This window comes from Equus przewalskii, chromosome 15 (genome assembly GCF_037783145.1).
Source record: "Equus przewalskii isolate Varuska chromosome 15, EquPr2, whole genome shotgun sequence".
In the NCBI taxonomy this organism is placed as follows: Eukaryota; Metazoa; Chordata; class Mammalia; order Perissodactyla; family Equidae; genus Equus; species Equus przewalskii.
Genome location: NC_091845.1, coordinates 48,001,747 through 48,028,980, shown reverse-complemented (window position 1 = coordinate 48,028,980; position 27,234 = coordinate 48,001,747). Strand labels below are relative to the sequence as shown.

General features: G+C 39.5%; 1 protein-coding gene across 3 annotated transcripts in view; it reads right to left on the bottom strand.

The window, feature by feature from the left end:
• The window catches only part of SCN11A (sodium voltage-gated channel alpha subunit 11), a 146,255-nt gene that overhangs the window by 21,671 nt on the left and 97,350 nt on the right, over nucleotides 1-27,234 (bottom strand). For all 3 annotated transcript variants that reach the window (XM_008530272.2, XM_070577209.1, XM_070577210.1), the window contains 7 exons: nucleotides 24,629-24,811; nucleotides 22,218-22,586; nucleotides 20,097-20,531; nucleotides 9,117-9,230; nucleotides 8,273-8,387; nucleotides 6,160-6,314; nucleotides 2,417-2,590 (listed from right to left, as the gene is read on the bottom strand). In XM_008530272.2, the coding sequence (XP_008528494.2) occupies nucleotides 2,417-2,590; nucleotides 6,160-6,314; nucleotides 8,273-8,387; nucleotides 9,117-9,230; nucleotides 20,097-20,531; nucleotides 22,218-22,586; nucleotides 24,629-24,811 (1,545 nt within the window). The remainder of the gene's footprint in view (nucleotides 1-2,416; nucleotides 2,591-6,159; nucleotides 6,315-8,272; nucleotides 8,388-9,116; nucleotides 9,231-20,096; nucleotides 20,532-22,217; nucleotides 22,587-24,628; nucleotides 24,812-27,234) is intronic.

Below are 27,234 nucleotides of genomic sequence, written 5' to 3'. Positions count from 1 at the left end.
AATAATGATCTCTTATGTGTACGGCAAATACTGTCTCTGGGCTTTAGCCCGTCTTTAACTATAATTATGATATTGTTGAATAGAAAAACAAAAGTTTTATATTTTGATATAGTTGAATTCATACATATATTTTTGTGGTTTTGTTTCCATTTTTATACTCCAAAATTATAAAGATCATTTTATACAATCTTGATTAACAAGCAACATAAAAGTGTTACTCACATACATTCTCTCATTTAAGCTGCACAGTAATGTTCCAAATTAACCAGCATCATGTATCACCTACTATGTTACAGACAAGGAAACCTGAAGCTCAGAGGATCAGTAACCTGTTTTAGGTGGAATTGGGATTCATACCTTGTTATGAATGATGCTAAAGCTAATGATAGTAATAGTGTACCACACTTATTGTGACCTTTCTCTCGGATTTACAAAGATATATAATCATAAGATTATTTCTTTTTTTGTTTTATTCATTTTTGTTGCATTCATTTTGTTATCAATGTTATACTTGTCTCAATAAATACATCTGCAACCTGCCTTTCGTTTTCTTTTCTTTCTAACAATCTGAATAAGGTTGTGTTAACTGCTTGTCTTAGTTCAGGCTGCTATGACAGAATACAATAATGTGGCTGGCTTATAAATAACAGAAATTTATGTCTTATAGTCTGGAGGCTGGAAAGTCCAAGATCAAGGCACCAGCAGAGTCAGTGTCTGGAGAGAGCCTGCTTCCTGGTTCATAGAGGGACCTCTTCTCCCTGTGTCTTCACATGGCAGAAGGGGTGAGGAAGCTCTGTGGGGTCTCTTTTATAAGAGCATTAGTCCCACTCATGACAGCTCTGCCATCAGGACCTAATCACCTCCCAAAGGCCCCACCTCCAAAAACCAACACATTGGGGAGTAGGTTTCAACCGATGAATTTTGGGGGTTCAGACATTCACTATATAGTATTACTCCTTGGAATTTTGGTAAAACCTTGTCAAACCATCTGGGCCTGGTGCCATTTTTTGGCAGTGTGGGATTGGACTCCTGTTTTGATATTTTAAATAGTTATTGTTATATTATAAATGCTTAGGCTTTCCATTTTGTATCTGGTCAAATTTGGGCAATTTATAGTCAACACTCTCATTTTTACTCATGTAAAAACTTATGTCAAAAGAGGGAAGCACTTTTCTTAAGGTTACACAGAAAGAGAACAGACAAGGTAGCTTTAGGACCAGTCTCCTAAGTTTAGGTGAGGAAACCACAGGTCCCTAGAAGGGAGATACCAATAATCTGTCCACTATCATGGATTCCTCACTATAATCTAATAAGATAACGAGTGCAGAGTGATTTGCACTCTGGAAACTGATAGGGTTAACAAACACGTGGATGTTTTTATTCCATTTTTTGACTTCTATTGGAGCTTCTATGGCACTGATGCCTTTCTAAAATGCCTGAACCACATGGCTTATTTGTATCTACCAACAATATTATGGTTCTCTAGCAGGGTGTGCTGACCGCATGGCTTATGTTTATACATTTGTGATATCTATTTCCTTAAATAGCAAGGACAAAGGCTAAATAATTAGTTCATGGTAGAAGATATGGATATTAAAATCAAGGTCTTTGGAGTAAGACTTACTAGGATTGAGTCTCACCTCCACCACTTCAAGCTGGGCAATCTTGAACATGTTTCTTAGCCTCTCTATGACTTAGTTTCTTTCTATGTATATGAGAAAAATAATAGTACCTATCACATGGATTGACTGTGATAACTGAAAGAGAAAATGTATTTGAAGTATACGGCAGAGTACTTGGCAGAGAAAGCACTCAATAAATGTAATCTACCATTACTATTATCGGCCTTAGCATCACACAGACCAAGGTGTGAATCCCAGTTTCACATGAAACAAGTTGCTGATCATCTGAGCTTCAGGTTTCTTTGTCTGGAACGTGGTGGGTGATATATAACTCTGTTTAACTCATAACATTGTGCAGACTAAGTGAAAGAACGTATGTGAATAATCCTCTTATGTTGCTTGACAATCAAGATGGAGAGCAGCCAAGTCTGTTGGCTGCTGACCTGCTTACAAGTCTTAAAAAGAAATGGAAAGTTGGAAGGAGGAGAGAAAATGGAGGATACTCAAGTTATTCCAGGTATACGTCATACATGAGCAGTGCTTATAGAGAGAAGTGGATGAGTGCCATCACAGAAAGGGTTGGGGTAGTAAGCATATGAAATGCAGTGTAAGAGGAAGGGGACCCAGGAAAGGCAGAACTTTGGATAAATGACAACTACTTACAAGTTCTGTGAAGAAAAATTCTTGGAGAGGCACCCACATGAGGCATACGGGCACAGCAGCTCCTATATGATCCCCTATCCCACCCCATCCTCCATCCCTACCTGCATGGGATACAGAGATGGCAAACTTACAATCACAATGACGAAATCGAGCCAGCACCAGGCACTGGAGAAATACTTCCCAAATCCAAAGGCCACCCATTTCAGACCCATCTCGAGGATAAAAATGTATGTGAAAACACTGTCAGTATAATTAAGTAATGCTTGAATATTGGGTTTGTTAGTAAGGTGAATATCTTCAAATACCTGAAATGATAAAGCATAGCCATAGGCCAGTTTGAATATTTGCACAGAACTCCTTGTTAACTTTACTTTTTATTTTTCTCCCTTATCTGAATAAACTAGTATCTCTCTTGATGATGAAGTTTTACTCAAAAAGCATTAAGGCTGAACTTTTCCAATGGAATCAATTGAGTAAGTAAAACTGGAAGAAGGAAAATCCTATTTCTAGACCTCTGTCACCACTATAGACTTCTAGGCTCTCATCACTGGCCCCTGGAATATAAAAACATCTCCCTAATGGCTCACCACATCATTTCCTGGTCTTCCTAATTCTTTCAACTCTTGCCAACAATATCTTGCCAACTTTTCCAGAACCACCTAGAGGCATACACATCTTTTTCATCCTTCTAGTTACCTTAGAGGCTCCGTTCAGTGGCTCTCCATTGCTTATAACATCCAGTCCAAACACCTTAGCCCACACTCCAGATCCCGCCAACCCTGAGTCACATCATCTTCCACCCAACAGCCTTATCCACTTACCCTAGTGTTCCCTACAGATGTGATCATTTTGTATGTGCACCGTGACATGCAAAAGCTTGGGAAGCTCTGGTCTAGAGCTCCCAGTACAAATTACTTTGAATATTAAACATTCATTCAGTGTGATTATGAAAATGAGACATCCTAGCATTCAGAGAGACTCTTTTTCATGCTACATCTAAACATTTCGCTCACCCAAAGTGTGTGTGTAATTCTTCAGGGTCTATATAACTACAGTATAAGCTGTCCTTTTGGCCCTTACAGAGTTGCTGAGGATGAAAAAATAGAGAGAAGGAGCCCCGGCACTAAACCTGCCAAGACATTTGGGTAAACACTGAAGGCAAGAAAGAAATCAGCCCCGCTGCCAGGGACTAAGGTAATCCATAGCTTCATGGCCGTGAGGAAGAAGAACGCAAACGAGTAAGACAGTCTCACTTCCAACTCCCAAGTGGGCATCTGACTGGAGAAGGCCCTCCTTCTCCTCATCTGTCCTGCTGGCTCCTCAGTAGCCTTTAGATCTCCATTTAGCTAATATTTTCTACAGGAAAGTGTCTTTCTTCCACCAAGACTGAGTTAGGTGCCCATCCTACATGGCCTCATGTCACCCACTGCTTCTCTGACAGTAGCGCTGAGGCCCTGGTCTGTAATTGCCTGGACTCCATCTATCTTCATTACTAGACTCCAAGCTCCTAGAAGTTAGGGTTCTTGTCTGTGTATTTTCCTCTTGTGGAGAGACAAATCTGAATATTTTTGGAAGCTTATTTTCTCTCATTTTGGAAACTTAGCAACAAGCTGGCTCAGTAGGTCTGAGTTTGCTCAATGGAAGAGCAGACTGATATCAGTAACTGAGCTTTGGAGTCTCCCACATTATAACGAGGCCATTTCCTAATCCAGGAAGCTCCCATTACTATATAGCTCCCCAGACCAGAGCTTCTCAAACTCTAACAAGCCCCAAATCACCTAGATTCTGTTCAGCAGGTCTGGGGTGGGCCCAAGATTCTGCATTTCTAACAAGTTTCCAGGTGACACCGAGGCTGCTGATCCATATACCACATACAGTGGCAGGGGACTAAATGTTTTTTGTCTCCATTTCTGTACAAATACGTATAGTGAAACAGGGCCTGGATCCCTCTTCTGGAGCCCTCTGTATTATGTGTTCAGCCTTGCTCTGCCCAGCCTACACTGGCCTCATCTGAAGGCAGATGAGAACCAGGAAGATTGTGTGCCCTCTGCTACTTCTCTGATTAGAAATTTTCTCGTATGGCGCCACGGGGCATGTGTCTGTAGCCTTTTGACAACACCATTGCTTTTCTACTGGCCAGCACAGGGGTTGGTAGACACCAATTACCACTGAGGAATAAATGAAAGAAACCTACCACTTGAATAAGAGTAGACAGCCGGTGAAAATATAATCACCAGAAGATGACAGGGAACCCTAGATCAAGGGTTAGCAATAAAAAGGAAGTTCCGTGGGATAGTTTTAGAGAAATTCCCTTTTTTGTTTGAGGAATAATTTACATTGCAGTAAGTAATAATGGAGATATCTGTTGATCATAGGCTCTGGTGGGCCCCAGTATGTGCTCATGTTCTTTCACCTAGAGATTATATGGGTGTAAAACACTAACCGGGAAGATAGTGGTGAAGGAGCAAGCTATTTCCTTGTCCCTTCCATTTACTACTGACTTATTGTGAGATGTTCTGTGACTCCAAATCAATAAAGGAGAACTCAGGAGTCCATTCACTTACATAACAAATAGTAAGAGAATTTAGTTCTCTATTATGGCCATTTTAGGGGGAGATACAAGAGAGAAGGGGAGGGAGGGAGAAAGAGAAACATGTAGGTGACAAAAGAGAAGATACTATCTCCCAAGGGGGGAGGGGGTGGGGTGAAGAGGAGGCAGGAAGGACCAAAAGGTGAGGAGGGAGAGCAGGAAGGAGTTTATGACCACGTGGCTACGGAGGCTGATGGATTCAGAGCTATTTCCAGACCTCACTGGACACCCACCCCTTAATTTAGAAGGATCTGTCATGCACATAAATCAGCATCTCTTTGTCCCTCCTCTCAAAGGATCACTAGTGGTGGAAAATATCAGGACAACTTATTTTATCCTAATCTGGTCTCTGTAGCCTTCTCCTGATGTTTTACCTTTTAGAAATCTATGGTCTGCAGGAAAAGAGAGGGGGGGAGCATTCTAGAGAAGGAAACACATAGGATAGAGAGAAAATGTCTAGAAATCCTCTAGAATGATGAACAGCCCTGGGGTCAAGGGCCAGACTCCAATAGCCTCTTCAAAGTGCTGGTTTTTCAAACATGTAGATACAGAGCTTAGATTGGTGGTTACCAGAGGGGAAAGGGGGCAGGGAGGAGGGCGAAAGGGCTGACTGCGCACATGTGTGTAGTGATGGATGAGAATTAGTCTTTGGGTGGTGAACATGATGTAATCTACACAGAAATCGAAATATAATGACATACACTTGAAATTTAAAAAAAAGAGGTAAAGATAAGACATAATTTCTATAAAAAAGTATATTCCCTTCTGGCCCTTTAGGACATTTTCAAAGGCTAGTTATCAAAAAAAGAGTCAATAGAATTAAACAAAAGTTTATACCATTAAGCTCCAGTGAGGAAAAGATTCAATTCAGAGGAGCACAAAAATATATGTATAGAGAATAAAATAAATTAAATCTACAACTTAATCTTCAAACAGGACACACTTAGTTAAATTTTCTAAGTATGTGATACGATAGGATTTAAAGTCATTTGGTTTAAATTCATAATTAAAGAAATAAAGATACCACATTTATTAAGTAAGTAAATAAAGTGCTGGTTTTTGCCATGCTTCCCCACAGGTAAATTCTTTGGCTTTGGGATTTCCCAGTTGGAGCATGACTCCAGAAGTTGTTGTGCTAAATCCTATCCTCAAGGGGATCCAGCAGCAGAGATCCCATTTCTGCCTGGTCTCCCCACATTCACAGCCCCATGAAGGCTCAAGTCAGAATGCAGCTCCCCCAGATGCCTTGATCCCCAATGTCCTCACAAGACTGTGATAATTTACCAGTGCCCCGCTGCTCAGCAGAATCACAAAGATAATAAAACTCTCAAACCAGCCGTGTTTCACTATTTGGTAGCAGGTTTTCCGCAGGTTCCACCAAGTGATCCAGGAAGACTTTCTCTTGACCATAGCACAGCATGGGAAGCAGCAACTTAGGACTGCAAGGAATGAGCAGCAGCACTCTCATTAGAGTCTGTAGTAATTGCATTAATAGGCCCAACTCTTCACCCCTCCCTTTATGCCCGCCCTGCCCATCCTGTGCCTTTGCAATTCCTCCCAATAAAGAGGTGGAGTCTTTTTCCAACCCTTTGAATCCGGGCTCAGCCATGTGACTTGATTTGGCCAATGGAGCAGAGTGAGAGTCACAACTTGCCAGCTCTCAGCCTGGGCTTTGAGAGGCCTTTCATATTTCCACTTGCTTTCCTGCACCAGCTCCACAAGAAAACCATACTTGGGCCATCCCACTGGTTCCAGGAGGAGGAGGCTAGACATGTGGTGCAGAGCCAAGTTGCCCAGTTAAGCTCATGCTAGAGTAGCTAGTCATTACCACTCACACGAATAAAGCCAGCCAAGATCAACAGAGATAAGCAACCTAGATGAGCAGAATCATGCAGACACATGTTTATTATTGTATGCCACTGAGGTTTTATGTTTGTTTATCACGCAGCAATTATTTTGGCAAAAGTAAACAGTGTTCTAAGGATTGCAAGGAACGAGGTGAGGATGGACATAGGCTTTGTGAACCACCCAAACCACACGTGGAAGAATGTGATCAGTTGTTGAGGTGTTTACACATAGCTGAGCACTTGATCTCAACGCACGCAAGCCTGAAGCATAAACCACATCACCCTTTTCAACTGTCTCCTCCTCCCCTCCTCCAAATTCTGATTACAACATTCCACTCCTTTCCTCACCATCTTCCTAAGCCACAGTGAGGTCTCCTCAGTCTGCCCCTTGCCTTGCTCTATCTTTCAGAACATCAGTAGGTTAATTTCCCTAAAAGGATGCTTTTTTCCATCTTTCATTACACTCCTCCCTTCTTCTACCCACCTTGCTTCTCCATCTCCACTGTTGACATCCTGTGCACACCTTAAGGACCAGTCCAAATAAAGTCAGGAGAACAGTAATCTCTCCCTAGCCTGACTCTGACCCCGTGGGCAGCTTTGGGGTTGTCAAACAACCTGGAATGAGTTTGAAATGAATTCTTGGTGTTCTTTCTGAGACCAGTCTAGTCTCAAACTTACAGTGAAACTTTTAATTTTTAGATTCATTCATTTAAGTTATTTTTTTGTCTATCTATCTATGAACATTCGTTGAGTCCATAATCTTGGCCAGATTCTATTCTCACACTAGAGATACAATATTGATGAAGTCACTGTCTTTGTTTTTAAGAACTTCACGGGAGAGACAGACACAAATAAATTCCCACAATAAACATAGGGAATAATGAAGGCAATTAAAAAGGAACCATTACATTCACTCAAGGAATCAGGAAAGGCTGCATTTATTGATTGCTTATTATGTGCCAGATACTCTTCTAAATGATGTGCATTCACTCATTTAATACCCACAGCAACTCTTTGCAGTAGATACTATTATAATACCTATTTTATAAATGAGGCACAGAGAGATTAAGTAAATTGAACAAGTCACACAGCAAGTAAATAGAGAAGTCAGAATTTGAGCTCAGGCAGTCTGGCTCCAGATTTGAAGCTCCTAACTACAATGCTATCCTGCTTCCAGAGAAAAATCTTGAGGGATGAGTTGAGGGCCTGGCAGGAGCTCCAATCAACCCTCGAACTTATGGTCAAATTCTTTTGGTGTATGACCTCAAGTGCATGATGACAATGGGTATACTGGGGACTATACAAAGTGACAGACATATTTCTACTCTAGTTGTTGGGCTGTGTAAGCTGAGCCCACCAGAATCAAGAATTTCCTGAAATCCCCTTTGCCTGGACCTGCAAATGGCCCCAAGAATCTATGGGTGTTCCCTCTTCACTTTTTCCTCCAGTAGAAGCAGAAAGAAGGCATCTTCAAAACCACGGAATTTCAAAGGATAAGAGAATCCCATCCAAATATTCTATAAACTGGATGCAAGAACACTGCCACTTACCTTTGGGCAAACATCTCCCTGGGGTTTTTTTGGGAACCATTTCAGGTACCTGCCCAAAGGGATCCTGTGGATCAATGGTGCTACATTCTGAGAACACACTGGTAGCATCAGACTTCTGCACATCAGAACAAAGGAAAGGGGGATCATTTACCAAGACTCTCTTTCACCTTGGTCATACCTAATACCTAATTGTACGACTTTCAGAGGATAAAGCTAGCTAGGCAAAGCCTTCTAGGTATGAGAGGTATCTGGAAAGTGTCACTCTTGTTGGGCCCTTTTCTAAATGCTCTGACCAGACCTGACTTCAGGGAGAATTCTCTAACTGCTCTCCCCTGGCTGAAGAAAAGCAAGGTGGATGACAACACAGTACCTCAACATTTTCTCCCTAAAAGTCATACTTCTGATCATCTGCCTAAGCCCAAATAGGGAGGAAGCCAGGTGATGAGAAGAAGGCTACTTCACTGGGACTGTAATTTTCAGCTACCTTAACTCCTGGAGTAACAGGTCCAGACCAGTGCCAGATTTTGCCCTCCAGGAGACATTTTGGCAACATCTAGAAACATTTCTTATTTCACAACTGGGGGGTGCTATTGGCATCTAGTGAGTAGAGGCTATGGATGCTGCTAAACATCCTGCAGTACACAGAAGAGCCTACCACAACAAAATTATCCTGCCGCAAATCTCACAGGAGAGAGGTTGAGAAACCCTGGCCTAGGCCTTTTCTTAAGATTTGATTCCAGCAGTTTGCTCTGCACTAATCTTGATACTTTTCCATAGTGGCCGTCTCAGAGAAGGTGTATGGATGAGCCACATATTCCTTCTGGGGACACCCTGGGAAAATTACCTTTCGGGAATTTTGTTCTAACAGAGAAGCACCATCTTCAGAGAACACGTCAATTTCCACACTTTGAACTCCTGGGCTGCTGGACTTCTTGGTCTCCTGGTGGAGTTCAGAGGCCTGACACAAAGAAGCCCACAGTAGAATTAATATTGCTCCTGGACATCTCTCTTGAGATGAAACAAGTTTGAATTCTATTTGGTTTTCTGTTTGTCATGAAAATTGTAGCATTATTACTCTATTTACTTTTTAAAACTGCTCCAGGAAAAACTCAACATAAAATAATTCTGGGAAAACTACTATAGGAAAAAGATAATGAAACTTACTCAGAAGTCATATAATTAAAACAATATGGTTTTGGTCCAAAATTCACCAAATAATTCAGAGGTGAAACTTACTGTATCCTTTCAGCTCAATGGCTAAATAATAAATTATTTGATAAATGGTACCGATATAATTAGCTATCCCTGAAGAAATACTACAATGCCAGTATACAGTAAAAATAAAATCCATAATCATTTGATAATCCAATATAAAAGTAGAGGAGTAAAAATGTTAGAAGAATCATTTGGAAAATAAATTTTTTATCCTTTGGGGTACAGAAGGTGGCTTGGCAAAATAGAAAACCAAAAGGCATAAAGAAAAATATATCACTACATAAAAATGAAAAATAAATTTTGTCTGATGACTTGCAGGGATATCCAAGAAGGATGTTTGAAGTCATCCTAAAATCTGTGTGAGGGTTCCTGTGAATCTGACATTGTAAGGTCATAATTTAAGAACACTTCTCCCTTTTGAACACATGCAATGACATACACACACGCACGCACGCACAAGCATACACACAAAAAACAGCTAAACATATCTGTGGACCAGACACAGAACAGAAATATAAAGTAGTAACCATTTAAAGCACATAGCAAGTAATGGTGACTAAAGTGCCCATGTGAGGGAAGGAACCACAGCTATGTCCAAGGTTTGAAACTTTGGGCTGGGTTGAAGTTCTCTCACTTAAGAGAGAAAGCCAAAACAAGCTGTGGCCAATGCTTGGAATTACAATTATACAAAGCAGTGTACATAAGGAGGCAGGAGGAAGTACAGACTCAGAAACAGGACCTGAGCAAAGGTGCCCACTGGTTCAGTGACTGGATGTGCACTATGTCTCGTATCACTATTAGACAAGAATCTCAAGTTGGCAATATAAGACTTGGTTCTGAAATGGATGCCCTAGAAAGGTCTATTAAAGACATGACAGAACTTGGATTGCAAAGAGGTTGACAGATCCTTCCACTAAAGGTGAGCTTTCAGACTAACACTGCAAAATATATAAATAAACAAAGATAAAATAGTGGTCCCTGAAACTTAACTACTGGGAGGTGAATTTACATAAGGACAAAAGAGAAATTAACATAATAATCTGAAAGTGTTATTAAAATTAATAAGTTTAGGATTTAATAAAAAAGATATATGGAGTTTCACTTGATGACAGTGTAAGAAGCTCCATGGACAAGTTCCCCATGGACATGAAATAAGCATAAGCAGTGAAAAATATTTTTAAAAACTCATTTAAAGTCTCTGGAAATAGTCCTAAGGGCATACAGTAAATGAAGAAACATGTATTCAAGAAAATCCACAAAATTCAGTAATAAAAACAGGAGTCCATGGCACTTGAGGCATGATCAGCTCTATCGCTCCCCACTCCTCAACTCAGTTTCATGGAAGCCCCACTCTAGGCAGATGTGACCAAAAAGATGGGGCTCCCTCTACTCTCAGCTCCCAATCCAGGGATACGTATCTCACCAGGAGGTGTAGGTCACCAGCTTGTCTCATCCCCTTCAACTCTGAGTTGAAGAGGCTAAATTCCTGGTGAATGTGGCCAAAAATTTGTGTTCGCTCTTTCAATTCAGCCTCTATTGGTAGGACAGAGACTCTGCTTCAGGTTCAACAGCTTGAGAATACTGGGGCCCTGATCACCCTCACCCCAGGTAGTTTGTATGGCGGAGATTCCATGCATGAAGAGGGCAACTGAGAAAATGAGAGGCTACTGCTCCTCTGAGTATCTGGAGCAGTGGCTAAGATATTTGCCCAGGGTGGGAAGCAATCCATAAGAAACAAGAGCTCTGAAACCCTCCACAAAAGAACTGACTTTATTTGAAACACAAATTGGGGAAGTTCTAGCCTAAAGGTGCTCTTGAAAACAAAGGAGATTTTGATGGTAAGCAAATAAGAAGAGACCCATAGCTTTTCTTCATTAAAGGCAACAAATAAACCACAGGTTAGCAAGTTCACCACAGAGAACTACGGAAAGAGATAGCCAGGAAGAGTCTTCCCAGGGTTGGAACAAATCTCAAAGGCTAGCCTTAAAAGTACTCCTTCCTGAATTTAATTAGATCAGACTATGGAGCAGTTAATGCCCTGTCGCATTGTCAAAAACAACAGAGTAATTAGTGGAGCCTAAAAACTGAGTGTGATAGCAAATGAGGAAGACAGATTAACAGAGAGATCATGGAAAGACATAATCAAAGGGAGCCCTGCTAAAACAACTGTCACTGTGGAGTGACTGTGTACAAACCCAAGACTGTGCCCTCTGAGGAGTGACATCCATGACGTGTGGGGGGTGGAGGGCAGGAAGAGCAGGGAATAGATTTCACTAAAATAGTCTACCCAAGTCACCAAACAAATAAGCCCCAGAGAGGAGAGAAGGGAATCAGTTCCAGAGCTGCTACAATAAATTAGTTAAAATGATCAATTTTTAACAAAAATTATGAAACATGCAAGAAACAGGAAAATGTGATCCATACACAGGAAAAAAGCAGGCAACAGAAACTGCCTGTGAGAGGGTCTAGATGTCAGAGTTAACAAAGAATGCAAAGCAGTCATTATAAATATTTCTAGAAAACAAAAAAATAATATTTAGAAAAGGATGCTATGATGACAATGTATAATCAAATAGAAATGTCAATTAAAAGAGAGAAATTATTTTAGAAAATGGAAATTCTGGAGTTGAAATGTACAATAACTGAAATGAAAAATTCACTAGAGGGAGCAGGAGTACATTTGAACTGGCAGGACGAAGAAACAGTGAACTTGAAGAGGGATCAATAGAGATTATGCAATCCAAAGAGCCCACAGAAAAAAGAAGAAAGAATACTTAAAAGAAACTCAGAGGTATGTGGGACACCCTTAAACACGTCAACCAGAAAGATAGGAGGGAGAAAGAGGAGCAGAAAAAAAATACTCAAAGAAATAAACTTCCCAAATAAGACTGAAAATATTAATCAACACATCTAAGAAGCTCACAGAATTCAAAGTAGGATGAACACAAAGAGATCCACACCTAGACACATCATAGCAAAATTGCTGAAAGCCAAAGATAAAATCTTGAAAGTAGCGAGAGGAAAGTGGCTCATCCATATACTAGGGGACTCCAATGAAATTAAGAGCTGATTTCTCATTAGAAACAATGGAGACTAGAAGGCAAAGTGCTGAAATTGAAAAACAAATGTGAACCAAGATTCTTTTAAATTATTTTTATTTTTATTTTCTTTTGCAGAGGAAGACTCACCCTGAGCTAACATCTGTGCCAATCTTCCTCCATTTTGTTTGTGGGTCACCGCCACAGCATGGCTGATGGGTGATGCAGGTCTGCTCCTGGGATCTGAACCTGCAAACCTGGGCCGCCGAACCACAGCGTGCTGAACTTAACCACTAGGCCACGGGGCCAGCCCTGACAAATGTGAACTAAGATTTCAATATCCAGCAAAACCATCTTCCAAAAAATGAAGACACGGGGCCAGCCCTGTGGCCAAGTGGTTAAGTTTGTGTGCTCTGCTTCAGTGGCCCAGGGTTTCAACCATTTGGATCCTGGGCATGGACATGGCACCACTCATCAAGCCATGCTGAGACGGCATCCCACATAGCACAACCAGAAGGACCTACGACTAGAACGTACAACTATGTACTGGGGGGCTTTGGGGAAAAGAAGAAGAAAAAAAAAGATTGGCAACAGATGTTAGTTCAGGTGCCAATCTTTAAAAAAAAAAAAAAAGAAGGTGAAATAAAGACTTCCCAGATAAACAAAAATGGAGAATTCTTTGCCAGCTGACCCACCTTACAAAAAATACTAAAGGAGATCCTTCAGGCTGAAAGCAAATGACCTTAAATGGTAATAAAAGTCCACAGAAAACAGCAAAGAGCACAGGTAAAGGTAAGTATGCAATTATAAAAGATGATATAAATGCATATTTCTTTTCCTTTCTTCTCTTAACAGATTTCAAAAGAAATTGTGTAAAACAATATGTTTAAAATTAATGCATTGTTAGGCACATAACATATAGAAATAAAACGTATTTGATAACACCAGCACAAAAGAGTGAGTGGGAGAAAAGTTGTATTAGAGTAAGGAAATGACACCTGAAGTTTATTCAAATTCACAAAAACAAATGAAGGGAGCCACAAATGATAAACAAGAAAATTAATAAAATAAACTCTATAAATATATACTTGCTTTCTTTTCCTTTCTCAGCTTCTTTAGTAGACATATAATTCTACAAAGCAATAATGCTAAAAATATTATTGGGCTTTTAACATACAGACATGTAATACATACAATAAAAAATAGTACAAAATGGAGGAGAGGTAATAGAGCTTTATATGAGTAATGTTTCTGTATCTCACTGGAATTAAGTCAGTATAGACCAGACATCACTTCTAATAAGTTAGATGTATATGGTAGTTCCCAGAGCAACCAATAAGAAAATAACTCAAAAATACTGTGAAAAAATTGTGAAAGGAATTAAGATGTTACACTAGAAAATATTCAAATAATGCAAAATAAGGCAGTAAAGAGGAAAAGAGGAATAAAAACATGAGACATATCAAAAACAAAAAGCAAAATATTAGAAGTAAATAAACCAGATTGATAATAATATTAAATGTGAATGGGTTAAACAGTCTAACCAAAAGGCAGAAATTGTCAGACTGGATAAGAAAACAAGATCCAATTATGTATTGTCTACAGGAGACACATTTTAGATTTAGAGATACAAATAGTTTGAAAGCAAAAGGATGAGAAAAGATACCATGCAAGGAACAACCATAGGAAAGCTAGACTGACTATATTAACATCAGACAAAATAGACTTTAAAACAAAAAAATCTTCTAGAGATAAAGAGGGACATTTTGTAATGAGAAAAGTGTCAATACATCAGGAAGATATAACATTTATAAACATTTACGCACCTAAGAGAAGAGCCACAAAATATAGGCATACTTTGTTTTATTGTGCTTCATTTTATTGTGCTTCACAGATTTGTGTTTTTTAGAAGACCCTCCACTAGCAAAAAAATTATGACTTAATGAAGGCTCAGGTGATAGTTAGCATGTTTTAGCAATAAAGTATGTTTTAATTAAGGTATATTCATTGTTCTTTTAGACATAATGCTATTGCATACTTAATAGAATACAGTGTAGTGTAAACATAACTTCTATATGCACTGGGAAACCAAAAAGATACATGTGACTTGCTTTATTGTGATAATCGCTCTATTGCAGTGGTCTGGAACCGAGCCTGCACTATCTTGGAAGTATGCCTGTATAAGAAACAAAAACTGACTGAATGGAAGGGAGACAGAGACAATTTAACAATAATGGTTGGAGACTTCAATAACCCATTTTCAAAAGTGAATATAACAACTAATTAGAAGATCAACAAGGAAACAGAAGACTTGAACAGCACTATAAATCAATTATATCTAACAAACATCTATAGAACACTCAAGCCCAAACAGATACACATTCTTCTCAAGTACACATGAAACACTTCCCAGATAGACAACATGCTAGGCCATAAAACAGCTTCAATAAATTTAAAAGGATTGAAATTGTACAGAGGATGTTCTCTGATAACAATGAAGTAAAATTAGAAATTAATAACAAAAAGATATTTGAAGAATTCACAACCATGTGGAAATTAAACAAAACTTTCTTAAATAACCAACACGTCAAAGAAGGAATCACAAGAAAATAGAAGAGACTGTAAGATAAATGGAAACAAAAATATAATATGCCAAAAATTGTTGGATGCGGCTAAGGCAGTGCTTAAAGGAAAATTTGTAGCTATAAACATCTACAATAAAAAAAAGAGAAACATCTCAAATCAATAACTTAGCCTTGTACCTTAAAGCACTGGAAAAGGAAGAGAAAACAAAGCTCAAAGCAAGCAGAAGGGGGCCAGCCCCATGGCTGAGTGGTTAAGTTCGTGCGCTCTGCTTCGGCAGCCCAGGGTTTTGCAGGTTCGGATCCTGGGCGGGGACCTAGCACCGCTCATCAAGCCATGCTGAGGTGGCATCCCACATGTCACAACTAGAAGGACCCACAACTAAAAATATACACAACTATATACCGGGGGGCTTTGAAAGAAGAAGGAAAAATAAAATCTTAAAAAAAAAAAAAAAAAAAAGCAAGCAGAAGAAAGGATATAATAAGTATTCAAGTAGAAATTAATAAAATAATAGATAAAATTGATGAAACCAAAATTGGTTATTTTAAAAGATCAGCAAAATTGACAAAACTTTAACAAGACTGATCCAGAGAAAATAAGAGAAGACCAAATTACTAAAATCAGGAATGAAAGAGGGGACGTTATTATCAACCTTACAGAAATCAAAAGGATTATAAGGAAATACTATGAATAACTGTACATCAACAAAAATGGATAAGTTCAATGAAATAGACATATCCCTAGAAATATAAAGCTACCAAAACAGATTCAAGAAGAAATAGAAAATCTGAATAGCCCTATAACAAGGAAAGAGACTGAATTTACACTTTTAAAACTTCCTGCAGAGACTTCCAGTTTCTGGTTTGACATGTAAGAAGCCTGGAGGCCTTCACCCCATCCTAACAAGTAAAAAGCTGAACAAACTGGAAAATCAACAGCTCTTCCTATATCCATAAGAGAAGTGAGGACCAGGACAAACCACGGCCCCCAAAATTGGAGAGAAAGCCAGGAAAATACAGAGAATCACAACTTACCAGAGCAGAAACCCATGGGCAAAAATCTCCGTGGGAACCAGTGCCAGGGTAGGGAAACCTGAAGTATAATTAACAAATTGCTGGAGGCTCAGTGTGGACAAGTCTAAGAGATAAAAGCTCTAGGGGACAAGGTTATCAGGGGACTCCTATACTTTCATGAGTTTTACCTCTTGGAGCTCTACCAGATTCTCACGGTGACTATCAGAGACAAATCCCCTTGCGCTTCTGGCAGGAGGAGCGGAAAGGAAATCACTTTAAAATATGCGAGAGCATTCTGTTCTTAACGACTGTCCTCAAGAGAAACTAGTCAATCAGAGCCTAACCTGGAGGGGTTTTATCAGGGCCTAACTGACCTGGGTGAAGGGAAATACCCAATTCCAGTCAGCTCTCCATTTCCATGCGGAGAGAGGGAAATACTCAACTCCAGCCCACTCTGGCCATTCTGTCCCACCTACGGGGATGAAGGTGGACTGCAAAGGACCGTGAAGTTCACAGTCCAGAGGCACAGGCTCACTAAAAGACTGAGACTTAATCACAGGAATACAGAATGCTCCCATTCCTCCCACACCTTACCAACACATTACCAAAGGCCTGTTTGTAGCAGTTCCATCTACCTAGCACATCATGTCTGACTATGAAGAAAAAATTATAAGGCATAAAAAAGGCAAAACCAAAATAAAACAGTTTGAGAGCAAGCACCAAATCCAGACTCAATATGGCAGAGATGTTGGAATTATCAGACCAGGAACTTAAAACAACTATGATTGAAAAGCTAAGGGCTGTAATGAATAAAGAAGACAGCATGTTTTCTTAAACACAAGCAATTTAAGCAGAGAGATGGAAATTCTAAGAAAGAATAAAAAAGAAATGCTAGAGATCAAAAGCATTGTAACAGAAATGAAGAATGCCATTGATGGGCTTATTGGTAGGCTGGACACAGCTGAAGAAAGAATCTCTGAGCTTGAGGCTATCTCAATAGAAACCACCAAAACTGAAAAGCAAAGAGAAAAAATATGGAAAAAAAACAGAACAGAATACCCAAGACCTGTGGGGCAACTACAAAGGTGCAACATACACATAATGGTAATACCAGAAGGAGAAAGACAGAAATGAATAGAACAAATATTTGAAACCTTAATGACTGAGAATTTTCCTTACAACGCTATATATCAATTATAATTTGTAATATGATTTGGTTGGACCTTGAGGACATTACGCTCAAGCGAAATAAGCCAGACAGAGAAAGACAAATACTGTATGGTATCACTTATATGTGGAACCTAAAAAAGCCAAATTTGCAGAAACAGAGAGTAGAACGGTGGTTACCGGGGGCTGAGGGCTGGGCGAAATGGGGAGATATTGGTCTAAAAGTACTACTGCCAATTAGGAGATGAATATTCATGGAATCTAATATACGGCATTTTAATTATAGTTGACAACGCCGTGTTATATACTTGCAAGTTGCTAAGAGAGTAAACCTTAAATGTTCTCACCACAAAAAAGAAATAGTAATTATGTGACATAATGGAGGTGTTAGCGAATGCCACAGTGGTAATTATATTGTAATATATAAGTATATCAACACATTGCATACCTTAAACTTACACAATGTTATATGTTAATTATATCTCAAGGATAGAGAACAAAAAGATATAGAAGAGGAGGAAGTCTACTCAACTCACTTGATGAGGCTCATACCAACCTGATACCAAAACCAAGCAGACACATTACAAGGGGAAAACCCAGGGATGTAAAATCTTTAACAAAATATTAGCAAATTGAATCCAAATGTATATAAAAGGATAATATACCATAACCAAGTAGGGATAATCCAAGGAATGTGTAGGTGATTTAACATTTAAAATAAATGAGGAAAAAAGCTGTGATTATCCCAATAAATATAGGAAATGCATTTCAGAAAATTCAATATATATTCATGATTTAAAAAAAAACCTCCTAGCAAACTAGGAGGAAAGAGAACTTCCTCAACTAAGATCTTACTTAATGGAGAAAGACTTTATGTTTCTATCTAAGATTAGGAGCAAGGCGAGGTATATACTCCCATGATTCCTATTCAACATTATACTGAAGGCCCTAACCAATGTAATAAAGTAAGAAAAAAACCCATACAGATTAAAAAAAAAAAAGTAAAGCTGTCTTTATTTACAGATGAACTAATTATATGCATAGAAAATTCTAAGGAATCTACAAAAAGCTATTGGAATTAATAAGTCAGTTTACGAAGACTGCAGGATACAAAATCAATATACAAAAGTCAATTCCATTTCTATATACTAATAATGAACATTTGGAAATTGACATTTTAAAAATTACATTTACAATAGCATAAAAACATTAACTATTTATGGAGAAATTTAACGAAATATGTTATGACTCATACACTGAAAACTACAAAAGACTGCTAAGAAAAGTTAGGAAAATCTAAATAGGCAGAGAGGTATACATGTTCATGAATCAGAAGACTTAATGTTATTAACATCCAATTATCTATAAAATAATCTATATATTCCATGTAATCCCAAACAAAATCCCAGTAGTCTTTTCTATGAAAAGTTGACAAGCTGATTCTAAAATACATAAGGAAATGCAAAGGACCCACAATAGCCAAAATAAATTCAATAGAGAACAAAGTTATACAACTGGCTTTCAAAACTTATTATAAATCTACAGTAATCAAGAGAGTGTGGCATTGGTGTAAAATAGATATATATATCAATGAAACAGAATTAAGAGTTTAGAAAAAGATGTATATATAGCCAACTGACTTTTGACAAAGATACCAAGTTGATTCAATGGAATAAAAACAGACTTTTCAATATACGGTACTAGAATCACTAGATATATATACAGGGGGAAAAAAGACAACTCATACCATATACAAAAATTAAACTGAAAGGGATCACGGACTTGAATTTAAGAGTTAACCCAGAAAATTCTCAAACAAAACGTATGAGAAAATCTTTGCAACTTTGGCTTATACAAAGATTTCTTAGAATGAAAACAAAACACATGAACCATAGGAGAAATATTGATAAATTATACTTTACCAAAAGTAAAAATTTCTGATCATTGAACGATACCATTAAGAAAATAAAAGGTGAACCACAGACAGAAAATATATGCAATATACACATCAGGCAAAGGATTTGTGTTCAGAATATTAATAAACTCTTAGAACTTAATAATAAGAAAACAAACAGCTCAATAAAAAGACAGTAGACACTTCACCAATGAAGATATATTATGCAATATCATTAGTAGTGAAATAAAAATTAAAACCACTACAAACCCATTAGAATGGTTAAAAATTAAAAAGGCAGACAACATCGAATATTGGCAAGGATGTGGAGCAAATGGAACTCCCATACATTGCTGGTGGGAAGATAATATGTTACAACCATTGTGGAAAATTCAGGAATATACAAACAGCAATGCTGCATCCAGAATGAAGTCCGTAGTTGTTTATTTAGGGCATCCATCACCCTGCCACTCCCTGGCAGCCCTCACCTCCCACCACTCCTTACCTATGAGCCCCACACTTGTCCCTGAAGAGACTGAGTTTGTTCCCACCACTGTCTCTTTTTCTATGCTCTTCACTTCACTTTCCACACACTCTCTTTCCTCACCTTTCAGCCGATCCACACTCTATATTTCTTTTAGGGCTCAATCAAAGGCTCTCGATTCCCCTGTTGCTCCAGCCCACTCTGATCCTGTTTCCCTCTGAACTCCTCTGACACCTCCCATCTGTGCCACGTGTGCAGGACCATGATGAGAACCAGCCCTGGGAAGTGCATGTGGGTGTTGAGGGGCAGCCACCACATTTTATACCCTTATTACCCCTGCACAGTGCTCAGAACAGGGCAGGCAACCAGTGCCCCATGACAACTCTAGCTTTGCATGACTGCTAAGTCTATCTGTGAACCTTCGTACCTGTTTTCCAGCCTCAGGTTGTGTGAAAGGTTGTGCATTATTTTCATCAGGACATTCAACATCATCATCTTCCTCTTCAGCAAGTGGGGCCAACCAAGTCCGATCATACTCAACACTCAAGGTCTTTGGTGCAGAAATTAGTATACCCAACTCTTCCCAGGTGTCTGGGCCCTTTTTCATCTCTGTGACCAGGGGGATGATGTCTTTGCTCTCTGCAGCAGAGCCTCCTGTCACCTCTTTTTGCTCTGGTAAGTTTTGCCTCCTGTACCACTTGTGATAAAAATGCTCAAGATTATGTAACACAAAATAAAAAGCCCGGCGGAACCGATCCAGGGCTAACTGGACTTCGGTTTTCCTGGTCTGTCCTTCCAAGCTTCCACCTCTCTCCTCACTGCTGAAGGAATTGAGCAGCAAGGCAATGAAGAGATTGAGTACCTGGGAAGGAGGCAGGGACACAAGGAGAATGGAACATTTAGCAAAGGAAAGGATACAGTAGGTTTCCAGAACAACTTTTCCCCAAGACTCAAAACAAAATCAAAAGAGAGTTCTATGTCCTTCTGTCTCCCAAGAAAGCTCATCTATAGAATAAATAAAAGGAGAGAAGATTGAGGAAGTAATAGAGACAGCAAGATAAGACAAAAGAAAAATTGAAATTAAAGAGTGCAAACAGCCAAATCACGTTTATCTACATATAAGCAGCATGTATTGTAGACTCTGGAAAGGAGACCCACATGGCAAAATCGAAAGTCTATATTCCTTGGGGATCAGCCTGAATCATGAGCTTGGATTTTTGTTGGAATTGCCCACAGGGATATGGGTCTTATGTCTAAGACTGCTGTGGAGTCCACTCCTGTTTGTGCAGGCTCTTTAGGTCCTGCTGCCCAAAATGCAGTGAAGTCTTGGGGCTGAGCTGGAGGGATCTGAACCAAATCTGCAACTGTTTTGTTGAAGCATATATGACTTTAAAGGCAAATCATCCCAACAGCTTCCTACTTTAGTTTTTTGCTTACACTTAAAAACCCTCCAATTTATCATCTTTACCTTCTTAAACTCCCTTGTTTGTGGCTCTCACCAGCTCAAAAATATACAACCTTTGAAGAGAGGGATTCTTTCCATGTGAATGGGTCTAGTCACCCTTCCTCAGCTTCACCATGAGAATGCCCAACTCTGGTTCTTTGCTCAGTCTCTCCTCTATTTGCTAAGTTCTCCTTGATTCTTAAGCGCCCTTCTCAAGCACTGCATCTTCCACAACTCCTTTCTTAATGCTCTCTTCCCACTCACTTTGGTGATATCCTGTTCTTCTGAACTTTTTTTATCACTTATTGTCTATCTACCTCACTTATCAGGTACTCAAGATAACTTTGTGTGTGGATAGTTAATTATATTTGCATGATGGCCCCAACTTGATTCTGAAGATCTTGTGCTCAGGTATCCTTGTGTGTCTGCTGTCTCTTCATGCCCTCACTGGTGTACATCTAATTAGCCTCTCCATAAATATCTACATTTCCAGCTGCAAGTAATAGACTCAAGGCAGCTTACACAAACGGAAAAGGTAATATAATAAGTTTGAAAATAGATCAGGGGCCAATTATGACACGAAGATAGGTTTGTTCTGTCTTTTCACTCTACCTTCCTCAGTGTGCTCTCTAGCTTAGGCTAGTTCTCGTCATGGTCACATCATCTCTGCAGTTCTGCCAGAAGTCACAGTCATAAAAAGGCCAGAAGAAGTATAAGGACCATTTTTTCTCTCATCCCTTCTTTTTTTAAATAGAACAAGAGGTCTTCTTCGGTGAACATCCCTTTACACCCTACTGACCAAATTAAGTCACAAACTTCTACCTCAGCCAATCACCAGCAAAGAGAATATGACTATCCTAGAATAATCGCCTGGAGTAGAACAGCTACTGGGGCATCAGTCAACATGAACACTATCTGACAAGGAGGTTTTGTTTCATGCTTATTACACTTTCCACAAACCAAATTCAAATGCAGATTTTTAAATATTATATAATAAATTTATAATATTATATTTAGAATAACAATTTTCACCAGTGAAGTGCTGCAAAAAAAGCTAATGCATCTGTGAAGTCTATGTATTTAAAAAAAATCTAAGACACTCACCACGAGTTTTCCTATCACCATGATCAACAGAAAGACAATAATGCACAGTGACGGATCAGCTACTTGCATGCATTCCCACATGTTTTCAATCCATTCCCCACAGAGGATGCGGAATACCACCAGAAAGGAGTGGTAGAAATCCCCCATGTGCCAGCGTCGTAAACATGGGACTGTAGGAATACAGGATTTCGTATTTCTTTTTTCATAACCGAATTTAGAGCCAAAAAGCTGCATGCCAACAACCGAGAAAATAAAGACCACAATGGCCAGGACCACAGTCAGGTTTCCAAGGGCTCCAACGGAGTGGCCAATTATCTTAATCAGTGTGTTCAAAGTTGGCCAGGATTTGGCTAACTTGAAGACCCTCAGCTGTAAAAACAGACAATAAACAAAAATGGAAGAAAAGCCAGTTAAGGACAAAGTCCATCTGCTCAGCTATAAAGCAAATGACATGTTCCCAAACCACAGCATTTATGACTTTCAAAAATCTTTTCAAAGCCAAATCAATCCTAAACATGGTCACCAACTCCCTGTCCCAAACTAATACTTATCTGTATCGACTTTTTGTGTTAAAAATGGAAATATTTTATTCTAACATTTTCTTAAATGATAAAGACTTTGGGATCATGATGGTGAAATCGAGTATATGTATTTATTATATAAAATGAATGTTTTGGAATCCTATTTAATATACTAGGGGTCGAAAATATGGCCTGAGGGCCAGATCCGGCTCATTGCCTCTTTTTGTATGGCCTGAGAGGTAAGACTATTTTTTACATTTTTTAAATGGTTGGAAAATAATCAAAAGAAGGATATTTCTTTGTACATGAAAACTGTATGAAGTCCACATTTCTGCATCTGTAAATAAAGTTTTATTGGAACACAGCCATACCCATTTGTTCTCGAATGTCTACAACTACTTTTGTGCTACAATAGCAAAGTTGAATGATTTTGACAGAAACCATATGGTCTGTAAGGCTGAAAATATTTACCATCTGGCCTTTTACAGAAAAATTTTGCTAATTCCAGCATTATATATTCCAGGTCACAAGTTTAAATCTAAGTTTTATAACAAAGATGAGAGTAATATGACGTTTTGTACCTAGGAGAGAAAAGGCAATCAGCTGCTCAAGACATGCACACTTTTTCCAAGGAGAAGATTTTTTCATGGAACCTTACAGACCTTGCAGGAGACAATAACCTTAGAGAAAATACAGCAACTAGCTTCATAGGTTATTTCTTATAGTAACTTTCAATATAAAGTGATGATTCACTCCAAAGTACAATCCTGTTAAGGACCAACTATTCATTGTTGGAGTGGAAATATTGCAGGTCAGTAGGACTTATGTCTCAGGAGAAGGACCACCACTGTCTACTCAGAGGGGAGTCAGAGGCATATCAGGGAGAGACTATGGTTCTGTTCTCATACACAGACAACAGACGCCACAGAATTCCTTGCCTCGGAGCATGGCTATAATAAGCCTAAACAATTGTAAAGCAAATACAATTTTGCTCACCCAAGGCCAATAAAACTTTAAGAGAGTAGCCTAATAATGCCTTACTTTGAGCAGTGTGATCTCCTAACATATCCCAAGTACACGCTTAGATAAGTGAATCAAAAGTCTTACTCTGCAGGCTTAGAAATCCTATCCATGTCAAAAAGAAAATAAAGTGAATCTTTGAAAGAGGACAAGAGGCCACCTTTTGTGGTTTCCCAATTCCCCTCTCAGATGTGGTTTCTCTATAGCTTTTTATCTATACCTCTCATGGGATCTGTCACAGTCTACTTTGCCTCATGGTCATTTCTGGCCCTGTCTTACATCATCCCTGGACTGCAAACTCCTTGAAGACAGTACTTTCCTCATCTTTGAGTCTTCCCTCATGTCACCTCATATCAGGCACTCTGCAGAGCTTGCCGGAATGCCTCCAATAGTTAGTGGATGGAGGGCAAAGACTACAGAATAGGAATGTGGCCCTGGCAGTAGTGAGGAGGGACCTTGTGAGATAGGACCTGCCAGCAGCAGCTGTCCCCCTCCTAGGCTCTGTAGTCTTCATTCCCTTGGTGAGCCCAGATGTGAGTGTGCCTGACTCAGAGCTCTGTGGGGGAAGAGATCATCAGAAAGGTCATACAAAGAAAGAAGCAGAGTCCAGACACTGAAAGACACAATTTTGCATCTGCTTGCCTAAAGAGTCGTTTTGGGGGTGGTGGGAAGCAGGGGTTCAGCTGAGAGAAGACCTTCTTGGACTCCCAGGAGTATTAAAGACTTAGGTTGGAGGAGGAGTGCAGTAGATTCTCGGGTCAAGGTAAGATAAGTTAAAGTTTAATCTAAAATAGCCATCGAACTCACTCAAGTGTCTTTTCAATACTGGCGGCTAAGTTATTCAGTAAAGTAAGAAAGTAAGTGCCTTACCACTCTTAAGGAACGGAAAAATGGCCATTTTTGTTTTCCTGCAACTATACTATTCATCACATCTGCAAAACTCAGAAGAGCGACGACACTGTCAAAAATGTTCCAGCCTCGGCGAAAGTAGTGGTAGGGATCGAGCGCGATGATTTTAAGGAACATTTCTGCCATAAAAACGCCAGTGAAAACCTACAGTGAGACAAAAAAGAATGAGAAAAGGAAGCTACCTCTCTTGGGAGATACACTTTGAAGAATGACGCAAAGGAATTACAGGTCACAAAGCAATAAAATGCATTCTCACGGTTGACACAGTATACCCCCAAGTCCGTGAGGAAGAACCATTTATGGCTGCAGCATGAACCTCACTCTGCCTTCGCTCCTTTCCACCCATCTCCGTGGTGCCCATTCCAATGTTACCAAGCTCACAGACATCAGGATGAAGAGTAAATATTATTTCCCATTCTGTTGAAAATAAGGCAAAATTGGGTTCTTGGTGGATAGCACAGTGATAGGAAGTGTCAAGCAATTTCTCCTGTGAATTATCTTTAAAATATCAATAAAAACTACAAAATGGGGGAAAGTACACAACAGCTCTGAAAACTAAAGATAAATGTCCTCTACAGACCGGAATCCAGGAGGAGTTCACCTAATCTCTCAATCTCAGCACCTTGACCAGAAAAAAATTAAAAAGAGGCCCAGAGCAGAGAATAGAAAAACACTACCAGGGACAGAAAAATGTCTGTGAACAATTCAAGATATAGGAGAAACTCTAGATTGGTCATGGTTGAAAGGAAGATTAGTGAGTTGGAATATAATCCCAAAAACTCATTCAGAATATAGGGCTCATCATTCCAGATCAAAATATTAGAATTAAGAGGGGTGGAAGTTACAAAAAATGCTAACTTATGTGTTTTCCATAGGCAAAAATAATTTTTTTGTCTTTGTCTTTGACAATTAGATACAGACTTAAGGAATTTTCAAAATGTTGAATAAGTAGTAGCCAAATTAAAAACTAAATCTATATTCTATATCTTTGCAGAAGGTAAAGCAAAGCATTTCCTCATAGCAAATAGCACATTCTCTATGACACACACACAACTATACAGAAATGAGAAAAACAATACTACAAAAATAAAAAGGTAATATAAAAAGGGTTAAAGACTTTAAAAATGTTGTCAGTTATAAAACTCTCCTTTACAGTTCTGAAAAAAAAATCCAAAAATGCTTAAATCTCCTTATTAAAAGAAACACATGATCTGTTTTTATAAATAATTCAATGACTTACTATTTACTTTTTTTAAATCCCTAAAATAAAAAACACAAGTTAAAATAAAACGGTTGGCAAAGATAAATCCAGGAGAGGCAAATAAAAAGAAATTGAGGGTGGCAAAGAAGTTTTCAAGCTTTTATCTATCTTTTCCCTTTAAACATTGCTGCCTACCCCACTCAATGCCACAACCAGGGCCTAAAGGCATGCCTGTTCTACAGGTATTGCCTGTTCTAGTTAGTTGTGTGGGACTGACCCCGGCCTCCTTGGATCTACTCCTCCTCCTCCTATCTCCTTCAGGCTTTAGGTGTCTAGCCCTACAGCCTCCCTAGATGCCTTGGGACCATTCACTTTGCAGTCTAATTCAATTGCTACTTATGGCTTCTTGGGAGTTCCATGTACTCCCCTGATTTGAGCAATCCCGAAGCCTGAGAGTCCATTTCCAACTCCAGACCCACAGAACTCCACAGTCCAGCTTAATCCTGGTCCACCCATCAGAGGAGGGAGGTTTGGATGTGTTCTTTGGAACTCAAGGCTCCAAGGCCTCCCTCCACCACCACCATGGGGGCACAATAGATGGGATGGCTGCCACCTTTGTATTCTGCATCTGGGGAATGGGGAACATGGAATGAAAGCACAGGCTATGAGGCCAGCTTTGCATGTTTCTCGTCAATTTTCAGGAGCCAGGGTGCATGTCCTCAGACACCGACAATGTCCCTGTGCTTCCTTCTGCCTCTGGAGAAAGTTAAGAAGAATGTCACTTAATTCATCAGCTTCCGACGCCTTCACCTCAACACCCAGGATGCCTAGTCAGTGGGAAATCTGAGAGGGGGCTGTTGGCCATTTCTCACAGTTTGATCAGCAGAGGAATGGATGGACAGACCGCTTTTGCCATTGGGAAGCTTTGTTCAGGGAATGACTCTGGGTTCTTTGGGTATTCTCTGAAACTTATCCAATAACTCTACCCACCAGGAGGTGCTGAAAGATGGATCTGCTGACTGTTGAGGCAGAGACCATGGCCCTGAGGGCACAACATTCTGCCTCCAAGTGAAACAACACCATCAGCCCATTTCTGGAATACCTCAGCAGGAGGCAGTTGAATACACTGGTCAGGAGTCCAGAAGACCCCAGGCTGTTAGAAGGTACTGCGTGTGTTAGGTTTATCATGCAGCATGGAATCAAATCCATCTCATGCACACAAATGAGGCACTTCTTCCCGAAAGCAGTAGGCAGAAAGGAACTTAAATGCAGATTGTCTTTAGGAGAACCACCCTGGTTTTGTACTGCAGTGCCACTGTACCCTTTCTCCTCCTGGGAGGGATGTGCGACTGAGGGTGACAGGTGT